General features: G+C 47.5%; 2 long non-coding RNA genes and 1 gene segment (V, D, J or C); 2 read left to right on the top strand and 1 right to left on the bottom strand.

Annotated features, from left to right (window-relative positions):
* Positions 1-1,025: 1,025 nt before the first annotated feature.
* Positions 1,026-4,509, top strand: LOC103167843. Its single transcript, XR_005660293.1, has 2 exons — positions 1,026-1,062; positions 4,229-4,509. It is a non-coding gene; the product is annotated as an uncharacterized LOC103167843 (long non-coding RNA).
* Positions 4,344-13,089, bottom strand: LOC114813739. Of its 2 annotated transcripts, XR_005660291.1 has the most exons (4): positions 12,905-13,089; positions 7,005-8,339; positions 6,274-6,462; positions 4,346-4,430 (listed from the first exon to the last, which is right to left on the bottom strand). It is a non-coding gene; the product is annotated as an uncharacterized LOC114813739 (long non-coding RNA). The 2 variants fall into 2 exon arrangements; XR_005660292.1 differs by lacking the exon at positions 6,274-6,462 and having other exon boundaries at positions 4,344-4,430.
* LOC114813897 lies at positions 12,493-13,659 on the top strand. The segment is given in 2 exon segments: positions 12,493-12,924; positions 13,036-13,659. Coding segments are annotated over 2 exon segments (558 nt in total).
* The last annotated feature ends 957 nt before the right edge of the window (positions 13,660-14,616 follow it).

The following is a 14,616-nucleotide window of genomic DNA, read 5'->3' as shown; positions in this document are numbered from 1 at the left end:
TCAATAAATGCCACCGATGAATAGAAGAAGCTGAGAAAGGACAGAGGGCCAAGACTACTTGGCAAGGATGGAAAATTCAAAGAGCCAGGTGAGATAGGGGAATCTTAGTGGGAGTTTTGGGTTTGCTCTTTCTTAAAGAACTTATGGAAACTCTAAATATATTGGCATTTGAGATCCTTTTAACTTGAGCCTGCCTGCACTGTTTGAGGCTATCTAAGCTTTCGTGTTTTACGCTCAGGACTTTGCTGATCTTTGTTTTTGGCTAGTTGGAGTCAATGGGCAAGTCACTTGATTTCTCTGTGCCACAGTTACCTCATCTGTAAAATGAGAATGAATACTGCGAGCCCCGTTTGGGACATGGAACCGTTCAACCTGATTAGCTTGTATCTACCTGCATTGTTTATATACATATATATGTATGTATATACATATCTGTTAAGTGTTTACTATCTCAGGCACTGGACTAAACAGTGTGGGTATATCTGTATATAAATGGGGCTTACTAGGCGGCAGGGAACTCATTCAACCTAAATGGATCTATCCATCAATCCCTCAGCAATGTTTGTATGCAGAACACTGTACCAGTCACCTTGTAGGAAGTAAAAGATGAAAGTAGTAAGTCATACAATAGAATTAGTAAACATGATCCCTGCCCTGGAAGAGTCAACTATTTGATGAGGGAGGCAGGCAGCCATAAATTATATTCTTCTAGTGAGAGCAGTAGGAAAAGCATGGATGGATTCAAGCAGTAGTAGAGTGCAAAAAAACTGAATAAATGAAAAAACAAATGAATAATTTAAAGTGGAATGTGCATGGTGCTCATTAGTGCTGAGGGTTTTTTTAATGGTATTTATTAAGAGCTTACTAAGTGCTAGACACTGTACTAAGCAGTAAGGTAGATAATCAGGTTGGACACGGTCCCTGTCCCACACAGGGCTCACAGTCTTAATCGTCATTTTACAGATGAGGTAACTGAGGCACAGAGATGTTGTCACTTGCCCAAGGTCACACAGCAGGCAAGTGGTGGAACTGAAATTAGAACCCAGCTCCTCTGATCCCCAGGTGCGTGGTTTTTCTCCATGCTTTTCCACCGAGTCACATTGTTGAGATGATATGATCAGGGGAGGGGGAAACTCCAGTGCCATATTACACCGGGGAACTCTTGGTGATGTTGCTGATAATGTATAAATTATTAAGGAGAGCTCATTCACTGTTGGGAAGATACAAAGTCAAAATCTAGAGATAGTGAAAACAAGAATATGGACTCTTTTTTTTCCCTTTATTTAAAACTTATAAATACTAACAGAAATAATGGTCCAGCCTGGAACCTGCAGCTTGTAGACCGAGCAGTTCTTTCTGTTATATTGTGCGCTCCCAAGCGCTTAGTACAATGCTCTGAACCTAGTAAGTACTCAATACACTGATTGATTGATTGACTGGATGGATTGAGCCTTTCTGAAGCCGTGTTTTTTTGCTTGAAAGTTGACTTTTGTAGATTTTTAGAGCATTTCCAGAGCTCCCTCCTGTGTCAGGCTGTGGGCCGTGCATCCTCCAGTACAGGAGAAGACACTGTCTCTGCTCGCCAAGAACTCCAAGAACTGCTCTCCAAGAACTGCTCCGGAAGGAATTTTTTTTTTTTTGTGGTATTTGTATAAGTGCTTTCTATGTGCCAGACACTGTTCTAAGCGCGGGGGTTGATCAGGTTGGACGCCCTTGATGACCCATGCTGGGCTCACAGCCTAAATCCCCATTTTACAGATGAGGTAGCCGAGGCACAGAGAAGATAAATGACTCGCACGAGGTCACACAGCAGACAAGTGGCAGAGACAGGATTAGAACCCAGGTCTTTCTGACTCCCGGGCCCAGACCCTACTAGGAATTGGCAGATATGGATGCCCGCAGAGCCCCAGAATGCTCAGAAAGGCGACCTGGGCAGATCAAGTGTCATCACATGCACCCATCCCCTTCCCACTAGGATGGTTTCCCCTCTTTTCAGCATCCTGGTTATCGGCTGTTTATTCTCAATTCTCTCATTCTCATTTTGTCACGTGGAAGTCAAAAATCAGGTCTGACGTTTTCAGAGACCGCCTCCCCCGAGGGATTTCAACCCCCAATCCTGAGTGTCCGTCTCCCAGGCCTGCCACCCTTTAGCTGGTGTGAAAGCCTCACTGTTCCTTTCCTGGAAAATTCCTTCCCCACTTTACAGACTAGGAAGGGCAAGAGGATCACAGGACTCTCTCCCTACCTACCGCCACCTTTGCACTTCCTCTACTGACTGACGGACGGACTCATCATCTCAGCCCGTGGTTACTCACCCCTCACTTTCCACTGCACTGTAGATCTTATTTTCCTATCTTTCTACACTACACTATTGCTTCCAGCTACCTGTAATTTATTTAGGCATCTCTCTTTCCCCTGCTAAACTGTAAACTCCTTGAGGGAAGACCTCATGTCTCTTAATTCTATTGTGCTCTTCCAAGTGTTTTGTACAGTGCTCTGCACGGAGTAGGCACGATAAAAATATGATTGATTGAGAGACTGCTTTATTAATCGATCATATTTGTAGAGTGCTTACTGTGGGCAGAGAACTGTTCATTCATTCAGTAATATTTATTGAGCGCTTATTATGTGCAGAGCACTGTATTAAGCGCTTGGAATGGACAAATCGGCAACAGATAGAGACAGTCCCTGCCCTTTGACGGGCTTACAGTCTAATCGGGGGAGACAAGTGTTCTAAGTGCTTGGGAGAGAACAATACAAGCGCTTGGTAGACACATTCTCTGCTATAACTAGCTCACAGTCCAGAGGGGGAGACAGACAGTAATGTAAGTAAATAAATTATGGATATGTACATAAGTGCCGTGGGGCTGTTGGAGGGGTGAATAAAGAAAGGAAATCATGGTGACACAAAAGGGAGATGGGAAAGAGACAAAGAGGGCTTAGTCAGGGAAGGCCTCTTGGAGGAGATGCACCTTCAATACGGCTTCGAAGGTGGAGGAGAGTAATTGTCTGTCATATATACAGAGGAAGGAAATTCCAGGCCAGAGGCAGGACATAGGTGAGAGTTTATCAGTGAGGTAGGTGAGATAGAGAAGGTTGGCATTAGAGGAGCAAAGTGAGCAATCTTGGTTAGTGTAGGAGACAGCGAGGCGAGGTAGGAGGCAAGGTGATTGAGTGTTTATTTTAGCATCTCTTTTTCCCCGATAAACCGTGAGCTCTTTCAGGGCAAGACTCAAGTCTACTTAGTGCATTGTTCTCTCCCAAGTGCTTTGTATAGTGCTTTGCACAGAGTAAGGACACAATAAATACAGTTGATTGATTGACTGAAAGACTGCCTCGTCAAAGCCCAGAACGATCAGTCTGTGAGTGCTTTCTCGCCTGCCGGGTGAGAGTTTCCCTCTGGGCTTTCAGTAGTTATGAGGGTAGCAGTCCCCAAACCGTTGAGGAACATTTGCTGAGCACTGCCTTGGCCAGACTGGGGGCTGCTGCACTCTGAAAATCTAGGGTTTCTGGAAGTGCAGCTGGGAGTCAGGGAGCTGATAATAATAATAATAATAATAATAATAATAATAATAATAATGGTATTTGTTAAGCGCTTACTTTGTGCCAAGCACTGTTCTAAGCATTGGTGTAGATTCAAGGTTACCAGGTTGTCCCAGGTGGGGCTCACAGCCTTAATCCCCATTTTACAGACTAGGGAACTGAGGCACAGAGAAGTTAAGTGACTTGCCCAAAGTCACACAGCTGACAAGTGGCAGAGCCAGAATTAGAACCCATGACCTCTGACTCCCAAGCCCGTGCTCTTTCCACTAAGCCAAACTGCTTCTTAACATCTTGATGACACCTGGACCCGAGAAGAAGTCCCAAGAGAAGCAGCATGACCAAGTGGAAAAAACACAAGCCTGGAAGTCAGAAGGACCTGGGTTCGAATCGCGGCTCCACCGCTTATCTGCTGTTTGTGCAAGTCACTTCACTTCTCTGTGTCTCAATTACCTCACCTGTAAAATGCGGATTATGACCGTGCGGCCCAGATGGGACATGAATTGTGCCCAAACTGATTAGCTTGTATCTACCCCAGTGTTTAGTACAGTGCCTAGCACAAAGTAACAGATACCATAAAAAAGTCCCTTCTCCTCGTAATTACTCCCTGTGATTATGCCAACTGGCCTCTTCGGGTTTCGTTAATTCACGTGTCTTTCTTCTTGTCTCTCTGCCTCTTCTCTTCCAGCCAACAGGCAGGACTTCCATGGGGCCAACTTTCAGCCTCAGCTTCCCATCTGCTGGTGCTCAGAGCTGTGAGCTGGTGGTGCTGGTGGGGAATGTGTAGCATCCTGACTGATTTACCCAGCGGGAGACTTCCAGGAACTGCCCGAAGTCTTCATCCGTCTTCATGGAGGGTCATTTTCACAAGGAGGCTGACTTCTAATCACCTTTAAAAAATCCAAAGAAAGCAGATGAAATATCTCTCCCTTGAAAGGGAGGCGAATGAAGGGAATGTGTTCAACTCTGGGAACATGGCTTGTATGCTTTATCGGGGCCAGTTGGGTGGGCTTGGGGGTGTGGGGAGGACGGATGTATCTGAGGGTGGTCACTGGCCCAGCTAGATTCAGAGCGGTAAATCGAGGTGTGCGGGAGGTCACGTGTTTCTCCCCTTCCCTCTGAGCTGTGGGACTGGTTTGCCCCCTATTAATGCTTCTTGGGCCTAATCCTAATCAGTCAATCATATTTATTGATCACTTACCCTGTGCAGAGCCCTGAACCAAGCACTTGGGAGAGTACAATACAACAATAAACAGACCCATTCCCTTCCCGAAAAGAGCTTACAGTTCTAGCTACAGGGTGTTATTATCATTGTTTTTTTTATTATTGTTACTATATAGTAGGGTGTTTGTACTGCTGACTTTGTGCAGAGCACTGTACGCTAAACGGTGGGGAAAAGGACAGGGATAATAACCCATGCACAATCTCTTGCCCACAGGGGGCTCCAACCTAAAAGGGCAGAGACCCTCTGGGAAGCACCCAGTAGGCGAATCCTGCAAATGGATTTTAGTATAGGGGTGGAGGAAGCTGGTGGGGTGGGGGGGGGGGGATATGCAGGATGCCAGGGGGCAGAGTAGTAGCTGCCACTGTCTGTGTCCTGTGGCGTCGGGATGTAGCTCCAGCCCCCGTCCCTTGGGAGAACGGAAAGGCGGCCGGCTGTTCTGGAGGCCGGGATGCCGGGGGAGGGTGAGGCCAGCGAGATCGTGACACGGCGGCCGCTACAGTCCACCTGGGTAATAATAATGTAGTAATGTTGGTATTTGTTAAGCGCTTACTATGTGCAGAGCACTGTTCTAAGCGCTGGGGTAGATACAGGGTAATCGGATTGTCCCACGTGAGGCTCACAGTCTTAATCCCCGTTTTCCAGATGAGGTAACTGAGGCACAGAGAAGTGAAGTGACTTGCCCACAGTCACACAGCTGACAAGGGGCAGAGTCGGGATTCGAACCCATGACCTCTGACTCCCAAGCCCGGGCTCTTTCCACTGAGCCGCGCTGCTTGGACCTGGTGGGTGTTGGTGCTGCTGTCCCAGGACGATTTGCAGGTCATCGTGAGGAACTTGGCCTAGGGGATGGAGCACGGACCTGGGAATCACAAAGACCTGGGTTCTTATCCCTGCTCTGCCCCTTGTCTGCTGGGCTTGGGCAAGTCACTTCACTTCTCTGTTCCTCAGTTACCTCATCTGTAAAATGGGGATTAAGACCGTAAGCCTTATGTGGGACTTGGGCTGTATCAAATCTTGTATCTGCCCCAGTACTTAGTGCAGTGCCTGGCGCAAAGGAGAGGTTAACAAATCCCACTGGAAAAAAAAAAGCAGCATGGCCTAGTGGATGGGTCACAGGCCTGGGAATCAGAAGGTTCTGGATTCTAATTCCTGCTCTGCTCCTTGTCCGCTGTGTGACCGTAGGCAAATCACTTCGCTTACTTCTCTGTGCCTCAGTTAGCTCATCTGTAAAATGGGGATTAAAACTATGAGCCCCAGGTGGGACAGGGATTGTGTCCAACCTGATTAGCTTCTATCTACACCGGTACTTAGTACAGTGCCTGGATTAATAAATGCCATAAAAAAACCCACTGTGATGGTCTGGCCCCTCAGAGTGGTGATGGAAGTGGTGTCCTTCTCCAGGAAGGTCCCCAACCAGTCTTTGTGGAGAAAGGAGAGGGAGCAGAAGTGAGAGGGGGAGACAGTCCAGAGTGCCCCTCCACCCTAGAAGGAGGCCCATGGCTACTTACTGGGGACCGAGGAGGCCCACAGGAGTGGGATATGCCCTGGACGAACAGTTGAGGCTGCCGGGATCCCACCCCTCCTGAAACCGACTGCGGCTGACCAGGGCGGAAGGCGGCATCTCAGGGCTGAGGGATGGAAACGCAGGCGGCAGAGGAAGAACCTGAATCCACTCATCGCACGGCTCCTTTCAGCCTCTTCGGTGAGAGAAGAGGGGTCAGGGCCAGGAGCTAACGGGCAGAGGAAGTTGGACGCAAATCTCTAAACACTGATTCCTCCCTGAACTCACTTCACTTTGGTAGGGGAAGGGGGAATTCTCCCTTTAGGGAAGACACCCCTGTGACCCCTAGGCTCACCCACAGACCCATTTTGAATGAAATGGAGATAAGGAAGTTGTGGAGTCCTTCACCTGAGCCCGTCTGAGACAGTGACTTGTGGAAGGCTGGGTCCACATTGCACTCCATAGCCTGAAGTGTCCCTGAGCATGTTGAGGAAGTATGGATGATTGCCCAATTCATCTGGCCCTTCCCTCTCCTCAACTACTCAAGTTCCTGGTCCCCACATCCCAGGGGTCTCCATCTTCTTTGGTCCCCCTCTTCCTCCTAGTCGGATAGTACAGTCCAGGGATTTGGACAGGGAAAGCTGGGCCCCAGGTTAGGGCCAGGGGAAGTGGAAGCTTAGGAACCCCAATCACTGGGGCCAAAGGTCACCCCTTGTTTTATCCAAAGTGCTCACTCACCTCTGTCTCCATGTGCTCCCCTCCCTGCCCCTGCTGGGATGGTTCTCAAACTGCTGCTTCTACGGAGATAGAGGATGAGAAGGAAATGATTTTAGGATGGCCCAGGGGGTGGTCTGAGGAGAGATTGGCTTCCCTTTCCACCCATGGTCCAGAAGTCCCTGGAACAGGTCCTGTAGAAAGATGGCCCAGTAGACAGGCTCAGTCACCTTCAGGATTCGAAGGGGAGAATCCTTTCCTCAACATATGAAAGCAGTTCACAAGTCAGGCTCAGTCACCTTCAGGGTTTGAAGGGGAGAATCCTTTCCTCAACATCTGGCAGCAGTTCACAAGTCAGGCTCAGTCACCTTCAGGGTTCGAAGGGGAGGATCCTTTCCCGAATATCTGACAGGAGTTCACAAATTTGACCCCTAGAGTGGTCACCAAGGACAGATGGAAGGGGCTGGAGGTGGGTTTTAGATTACCCCAGGGACCAATGAAAGCGATGTAGTAGACATAAGGTATAGAGTGTCCTTCCACAGACTCCTCCCTTTGGACACGAGGGTGACGTCTGTTCGGGCAGAGAAGGAATGGGAAGCCACCAGTGTCTGAGAGGGGGCGATGGGAATTGTGCTCTGGCTAAGGTGGGTGGGACCACTGCGTTTATTCTCTGCAGAAACAGCTGAAGTTTGGACCTGTTTTCTACAGAAACCAAATCCGGGCCTTCCTTAGTGTGCCCAGGAGCCTGAATCAAGGGTGAGAGCCAGTGCCGGAGTTGTGGGAGGCAGGCCTTGCTTCCGATGCCTGCAGACAGAATTTTTTTGTATGAGGGGTGGAGAGACATGAATCATCGTGGCGTCCCAGCTGGCACAGTAATAGGTGCCAGCATCGCTTTCACGCAGGTTCTGTATCAACAGGTTGCAGCTTCCATCTTTATTCTTGCTAGCGAAGAATTTGTCTGACCTGAATCCTGCATCCAACCTGACTTCAGACTTGGCCAGGTGATAGTAGAGCAGGCGCTGGGGAGCCCTCCCAAGATGCTGGACGTACCAGTGGATGTACGTGATCCTTTTGTCAGAAAACCTGCAGGGAATCATTGCAAGCACCCCAACCTTTTTGGTGATGGAGATCACTGGTTGGTCCAAGGTGACTGCCGTCTGGCCGGCTGCGATGAGGGGAGAAAGCAAACAGTTATAGTAAGGAGAGGAGGAGGGTGAGAAGGTGGAAGAAGAGGAGGAGGAAGACAGAAGCAGCTCCAGAGGGTGCTAACCCGGGATGAAAGCAGCCGACTTACCGTGGAGCAGGGTGGTGAGAAGGATGATAGACTCCAGCATGTCTCCACCGGCAGTGCTCGGGGCTCTGGGGAGGAGAGAAGGAGGAGAGGGTTGTGGTTCCTACCTGTCTCTGAGCCCCAGGTAGTCTGAAGTGGAACCTGGGCTCTGGGTTCGAAGCCGTGAGTCACGGAGGTCTCCCATGCTGATTGGCTGGGCTTCTTGCCTTTTGACTAGGAAGGGGGGATGTAGGGGGGAGGTGATTGGGGTACCAGGGTGGGATCACATGGTCGCTACATGTTCGTTGGTCACCAGAAGAGCTGGGAGGAGTAAGAGATGAGGGGAGAAAGAAACAGAGAGAGAGAGAGGAATCTTACAGAATACAGTGAAATTCAAGAGTATGGTAGAAACAGACATATTAACTCCATCTCCTAATCTGCTTGTATATTTAAGGGAGCCTGTTTTTGACAGTGAAATTATTGATTATTTGGAAAACGCAGAAAAATCATACAAGTTCAAGAAGATGTGAATCACATCCCTAGACACCCAGAAAATCAAGCTTTCCGGAGTCCAGTTTTAAACTCAGTGTATTGATTTTGTAGAGCCAGGGCTGCGGAGTCAGAGGTGATGGGTTCGACTCCCGGCTCTGCCACTTGTCAGCTGTGTGACTGTGGGCAAGTCACTTCACTTCTCTGTGCCTCAGTTACCTCATCTGTAAAATGAGGATTAACTGTGAGCCTCACGTGGGACAACCTGATTACCCTGTATGTCCCCCAGCGCTTAGAACAGTGCCCTGCCCATAGTAAGTGCTTAACAAATACCAACATTATTATTATTGTTATTATTACATTAGACAATAAAGCAAGATAAATTATTTGTGGCCTTTCAGATTTTGTCCGTCGCTAAATATTCAAATGTTCCTTTGCTTGTCCATGACACTGATGTACTGCACACTTATGCATTCAGAATGTGTTCTTATTTAATGTTGGTTTTTGGCCCTATGTCCTTTTGAAGTTTGTATCATGCATTTGAGTCAGTGCTGGCATCTTGAGAAGCATGGCTTAGTGGAAAGATCACAGTCCTGGGTGTCAGAAAACGTGGGTTCTAAACCTAGCTCTGCCACTTACTTGCTGTGTGACCTTGGGCAAATCACTTCACTTCTCAGTGCCTCAGTTGCCTTATTTGTAAAGTTGGGATTAAACACCCATTCTCCCTCTTACTTGGACTGTGAGCCCTATGTTGAATAGGGACTGTGTTCTACTTGATGAACTTGCAGCTACCTTAGCCTTAGAACAGTGCATGGCACATATTAAGAGCTAAGCAAATATAATAATAATAATCATCACCATCATCATAATGCCATCACTATCTTAAGCTTTAAGTCCCCAGAGACGGAGGCACTATCAGGTTACCTGAACCATTTCGAGGATAAAGATGAGGCCGATGGTAAATTTTAAGGCAGTATTCAATTGCCTACAAGTAGTATGGCACAGTCAGAAAGACTTGGGTTCTAATTCCGTCTCCACCACTTGTCTGCTGCCTGACTTTGGGGGAGTCGCTTAACTTCTCTGTGACTCAGTTACCTCATCTGTAAAATGGGGATTGAGACTATGAGCCCGATGTGGGACATGGACTGCGCCCAACCTTATTAACTTGTATCTATCCCAGTGCTTAGTACAGAGCCTGACACATGGTAAGCATTTAACAAATACTATAAAAGAGTTGTCCTGATCTTTTCCTTTAGAACTGATCCTGATCATTGTAGACTAGTTCTCATTTGGGTGAAGTTTCCAGTGCGGATGGGCTTACAGTTAAATCCGTGTCATCTTCACCAACTCGGAGAGAGCAAGAGAGTGTGTGTGTGTGTATGTGTTTGTGTGTGTGTAGCATCATTACACACCCTTCTGGTGGTTTGAGTGACAGCAAAACGGAGGAGGATTTCTAAGAATTAACACTAACACATTCCACCAAGCAAAGTACAAGCATACCCAGGTTGCAACCACCCTACAATTCATACAATCAATCAGTGCTATTGACTGAGCTCTTACTATAGGCAGAGCGCTGTACTGTGCGAAGCTTGGGAGAGTGCAGTACAAAAAGAGATGGGAGATATGATCTCTGCTCGCAAGGAGATTTCAATCTACAGGGGGAGACAGACATTAAAATAAATTACAGGTAGGGGAAATAGGAAGTACATAAGTCCTCTGGGGCAGGGAGAGTTATCAAAATGCTTAACGGGTAAACAAGTAAGGGGTCAGAAGTGAGATAGATGAGACCGAGGTACGGACAGTAGGTTGGAGTTAGAGCCCTAAAGTGTTCAGGCTGGGTTATAGTAGGAAATCAGCGAGGTAAGGTAAGAGGGGGAAAGTGATTGAGTGCTTTAAAGCCAAATACAACTTGGGGAAAGAGCAGGAATTGTTCGATATGAAATTTAGAGTGGGTTACAGCACTCACATTACTTCTTCTCCAGGGATGCAGCCTATGTTGTTTAATGCCTTACTCCACCCGGAAGCCTGACCTCCCTAGCATTCCTGCTGAATGCTACAGGTAAGTAAATCCCTCCCCCACTCCTCATTCCCTGGGCTTAAGCAATCAGCAAAGCCCGGCATTCGCAGAAAGCTCAGTTGGAGTCTGATTTCCAAGGAGTAAGGGAGTCCGCTGAGCAGTTAGCTAAAGAAGCTATTTAACCGAACAGTGGTTGAAGCAGACTTCGATGAGTTAATCGCATCTCATCGGAGGAACTGTTCAAATCCCAGCCCATCCTACATTGAAAATCCAACGCATCATTAGAAATATTGAACCGGATGCAGGAGTTAAGGCCTCTCCACTACCAGCTAAAGTTTGGGGATTAAGTGGATGCATTTATGAAAGTGATTGAAGAAGAAAAAGACCCCAGGGGAGCTCAAATGTTCTGAAGATATTATCGCGCTGCAAGGTACTTAGTGAAGATGAGCATGCCATCGTTGAGTCTATTGAACAAGTCCTTGAATGAAGTAGAAAGTAACGCTGCTTCAGTCAGCACCAACAACTTCTACTTCTACGGTATCCTGCAAAGACTCACGATCATATTACGTTTATTGTTACACTATATGGGCTGTAAAGGGATTTCATATTAATTTCTCCAGAGGTTCTCAAACAGATTCTAATTTATAATGCATAAAACTATGCAAAAAATTATCACCTCTTAGAACAATTCATGAAGCAACTGCATATTCCTCCCCTGGTAGAGTCATTCGTGATAATACCCCATATTCAAAGAACAAGATCCTACCGGGTTTTTTAATAATATTTGTTAAGCGCTTTCATCTATAAAATAGGGATTGAGACTGTGAGCCCCAAGTGGGGCAGGGACTCTGTCCAACCCGATTTGCTTGTATCCACCCAGTGCTCAGTACAGTGCCTGGCACATAGTAAGCACTTCACAAATGCCATGATTATTATTATTGTTACTATGTGCCAGGCACTCTTCTAAGTTCTAGGGTAGGTACCGGCTAATCAGATTGGACACAGATCATGTCCCACGTGGGGCTCACAATCTTTATTTCCATTTTACAGATGAGGTAACCGAGGCCCAGAGAAATGAAGTAACTTGCCCCAGGTCACACAGCAGACAAAAGGCAGAGCGTGGTTAAACCCCAGGTCCTTCTGACTCCCAGGCCTGTGCTCTATCCACTAGACCATGCTGCTCTCCAAGTACAAGTTGTTAATGATTAAATATTTTATGAACTCTATCTCTGTGTGTAGACAAGCATCAGTTCCTTGGAGGAAACCAGGGTTTATGACAAAGTCAAATTCACAAGCATTTGGCATAGAGTGGATCTGTTTGTGCTTCTCTGTGGCAATTCCCTCATACTCACATCCCAGTGATAAACAGATGGGTCATTTAATCAAAAATAACATTAATAATAATAACTGTGATGTTTATTAAGCCCTTACAAAGGGCCAAAAACCATACTAATTTCTGGGGTAGATACAAGATAATCAGGTCAGACCCAATCTCTGTCCCACATGGGCTTTACAGTCTAAGTAGGAGGGAGTTTAATTCCATTTTACAGATGAGAAAACTGAGGTACAGTGCCCAAGTTCCCACAGCAGGCAAGTAGCACAACCAGGATTAGAACCCAGGTTCTCTGACTCCCCGGCCCAGGCTCTTTCCCCTAGGCCACGCTGCTTCTCCAAGTACAAGCTGCTGGTGATAAAATGTAAACGTCAACTGAAGAACCCAGGGTGGGCCATTCCCTCTTGACCATCCCAGTAGGGGTCGAAGGTCAACCAGCTCCTGTTCCAGTGGTGAAGGGGTGGGGACCGGCAGGAGGGTTTACGGCCAATAGCTGCCGTGATATCCATAAGCTCCTCCTTCACGGTCAAGAAGAAGCCGGGACCACAGTCATGAACCCAGGGAGAGTGAGAGCGACAGCGTCTGTCGACTGAAGTTTGCAGCTAATCGGCGCCACGTCGGAAGGGCCGGACTGCAACTGGGATCCTGACCCTCGGCCTAGGTCTCCCTGGGCTATTCCCTCTGCGCCCCCAGCCTGGGGGTCCCCTTGCCTACTGCTCCTCGATCTCTCCGTCTGCCCACCTCCCTCCAGCCCCCTGCATCCACCCCACAGGCCTCGTCCCAGCTGAGAGGATGTCACTGCTGTCTGTGCTCACCGTGCTCATCCTGTGCGCCGGTAAGTGTCTTTCCACCCTTTCTCCCGGCCAGGGAAGAGAACCGAGGATTCTCTCCATTTTCTTCCAATTCATGCTTCTTAGGGATTTTCTCTCTTTTCCTTCCTTTCCAGCCGGATCCACGGCGGTGAAACTGGAGCAGAGAGAGCTGTCCATCACCAGGTCACGCACAAAAACAGTCCGTGTGAATTGTGTGGTGTCCGGCGTTACGTTCTCTGCCACCACCATGCACTGGTACCAACAGAAATCGGGGCAGGCTTTGAAGCGGCTGCTCTATTTGTCATCGACAATCAAAGCTCAACACGACCCGGGCACTGATAAGAAAAGGTTCTGGGCAGAAAACAACATCAAGACCACCACCTCCACCCTAACAATCATCAACATAGAGGAAGGAGATGTGGCCACCTACTACTGTGCCTGCTGGGATTTCCACGGTCTCAACCAGTCACAGACAACCTGCACAGAATCCCTCCCCTCGCCCCCTTGCCCACATCCCTCCACACCGGGGCCCGAAACGACTCTTTTACCACAATCTCTTTCCAGTTCAAAGGATGTTCTAAGCACAAATCTAACTCAGGGGGACCCTCTTTCAAAAATGTTTTTTCTGTTTACCGCCATGTATGAATAAACCTCATCAGTGCTCATGAAGATGTCTCTGACACAAAGAAGAATCAATAAGCAGTAATGGTTGTTATTAAGTGCTCACTCGGTGCAGGGCAAACATACACAGATGAAAGTCAGACATGGTCCTTTAGAGGCTCAAATCTAAGAGGGGATAGATAGGAAGGATGAAACCATAAAAATACAGAGCAATGCAAGAGATAATGATAATAGTGGTGTTGGTTAAGTGCTTGCTCTTTGCCAAGCACAGTGCTAAGCACCGTGTAGATACGGAACAATCAGGTCAAAGTCCCTGCTCTACTTGGGTTTCACCACCTAAGTAGGAAGAACAGGCATTGAGTCCCCATTTTGCAGATGAGGAGCCTGAGTCACAGAGAAGTTTAGTGATTCACCCAAGGTCACACAGTAGGAGAGAGGTAGAGTCAGGCAAGAAACCAGATTCTTTGAAACCCAGGCCCTTGCTATTTCCACGAGGCTACAATGACACACTCAGTAGGTATGAGCAAATAATGCATCAGCCCCTTTTTCCAATAAAAGAGAATGCAAGCCAGTCTGGAGTTCAGCATTTAATAGGCCTCCAATGATCAAAATGGTTGCGTGCAACCTGCTCTAAAGACAAACTAAATATGATTCCAAATTTCCTAGAGAGGGAAATGAATTAAATTGATTGACTAAGGCACTATTTTCTTAATTAATGTCAAACTGGTAAGAGCAGCTCAAACAGGGCTACTGATTGGCTACCAAACTAAAGACTGGAAGTTCTTTTATCCCTCGTAGACAGACTGTTGACTGACTGAATCCTGAGGGATCTGACCTTAGGCCTCAGTCACTTAGAAAATCCCTGTCGTCACAGCCTCCATCTTGTGTTTTTCATGCTTATAGGCTGAATGGCGAAAAAGCACAAGTAGCAAATCATCATTCATATACACAGTTGCCCTTCACATTAGAAGAAAACCCCACAGAAACACATGCGAATCTGGCTGACATGGTCCCAGCTACAACGTGTAGTCTGCCCCTTGTTGGGTTTCCATGTTTGATGTACGCAGCTCTTGGCTCTCTTTGTGCTCTTGCTT

The sequence above is a fragment of the Ornithorhynchus anatinus genome, chromosome 8 (genome assembly GCF_004115215.2).
Source record: "Ornithorhynchus anatinus isolate Pmale09 chromosome 8, mOrnAna1.pri.v4, whole genome shotgun sequence".
Lineage (NCBI taxonomy): Eukaryota > Metazoa > Chordata > Mammalia > Monotremata > Ornithorhynchidae > Ornithorhynchus > Ornithorhynchus anatinus.
The sequence above is the reverse complement of the archived record's forward strand: the minus strand, read 5'-3'. Positions and strand labels throughout refer to the sequence as shown.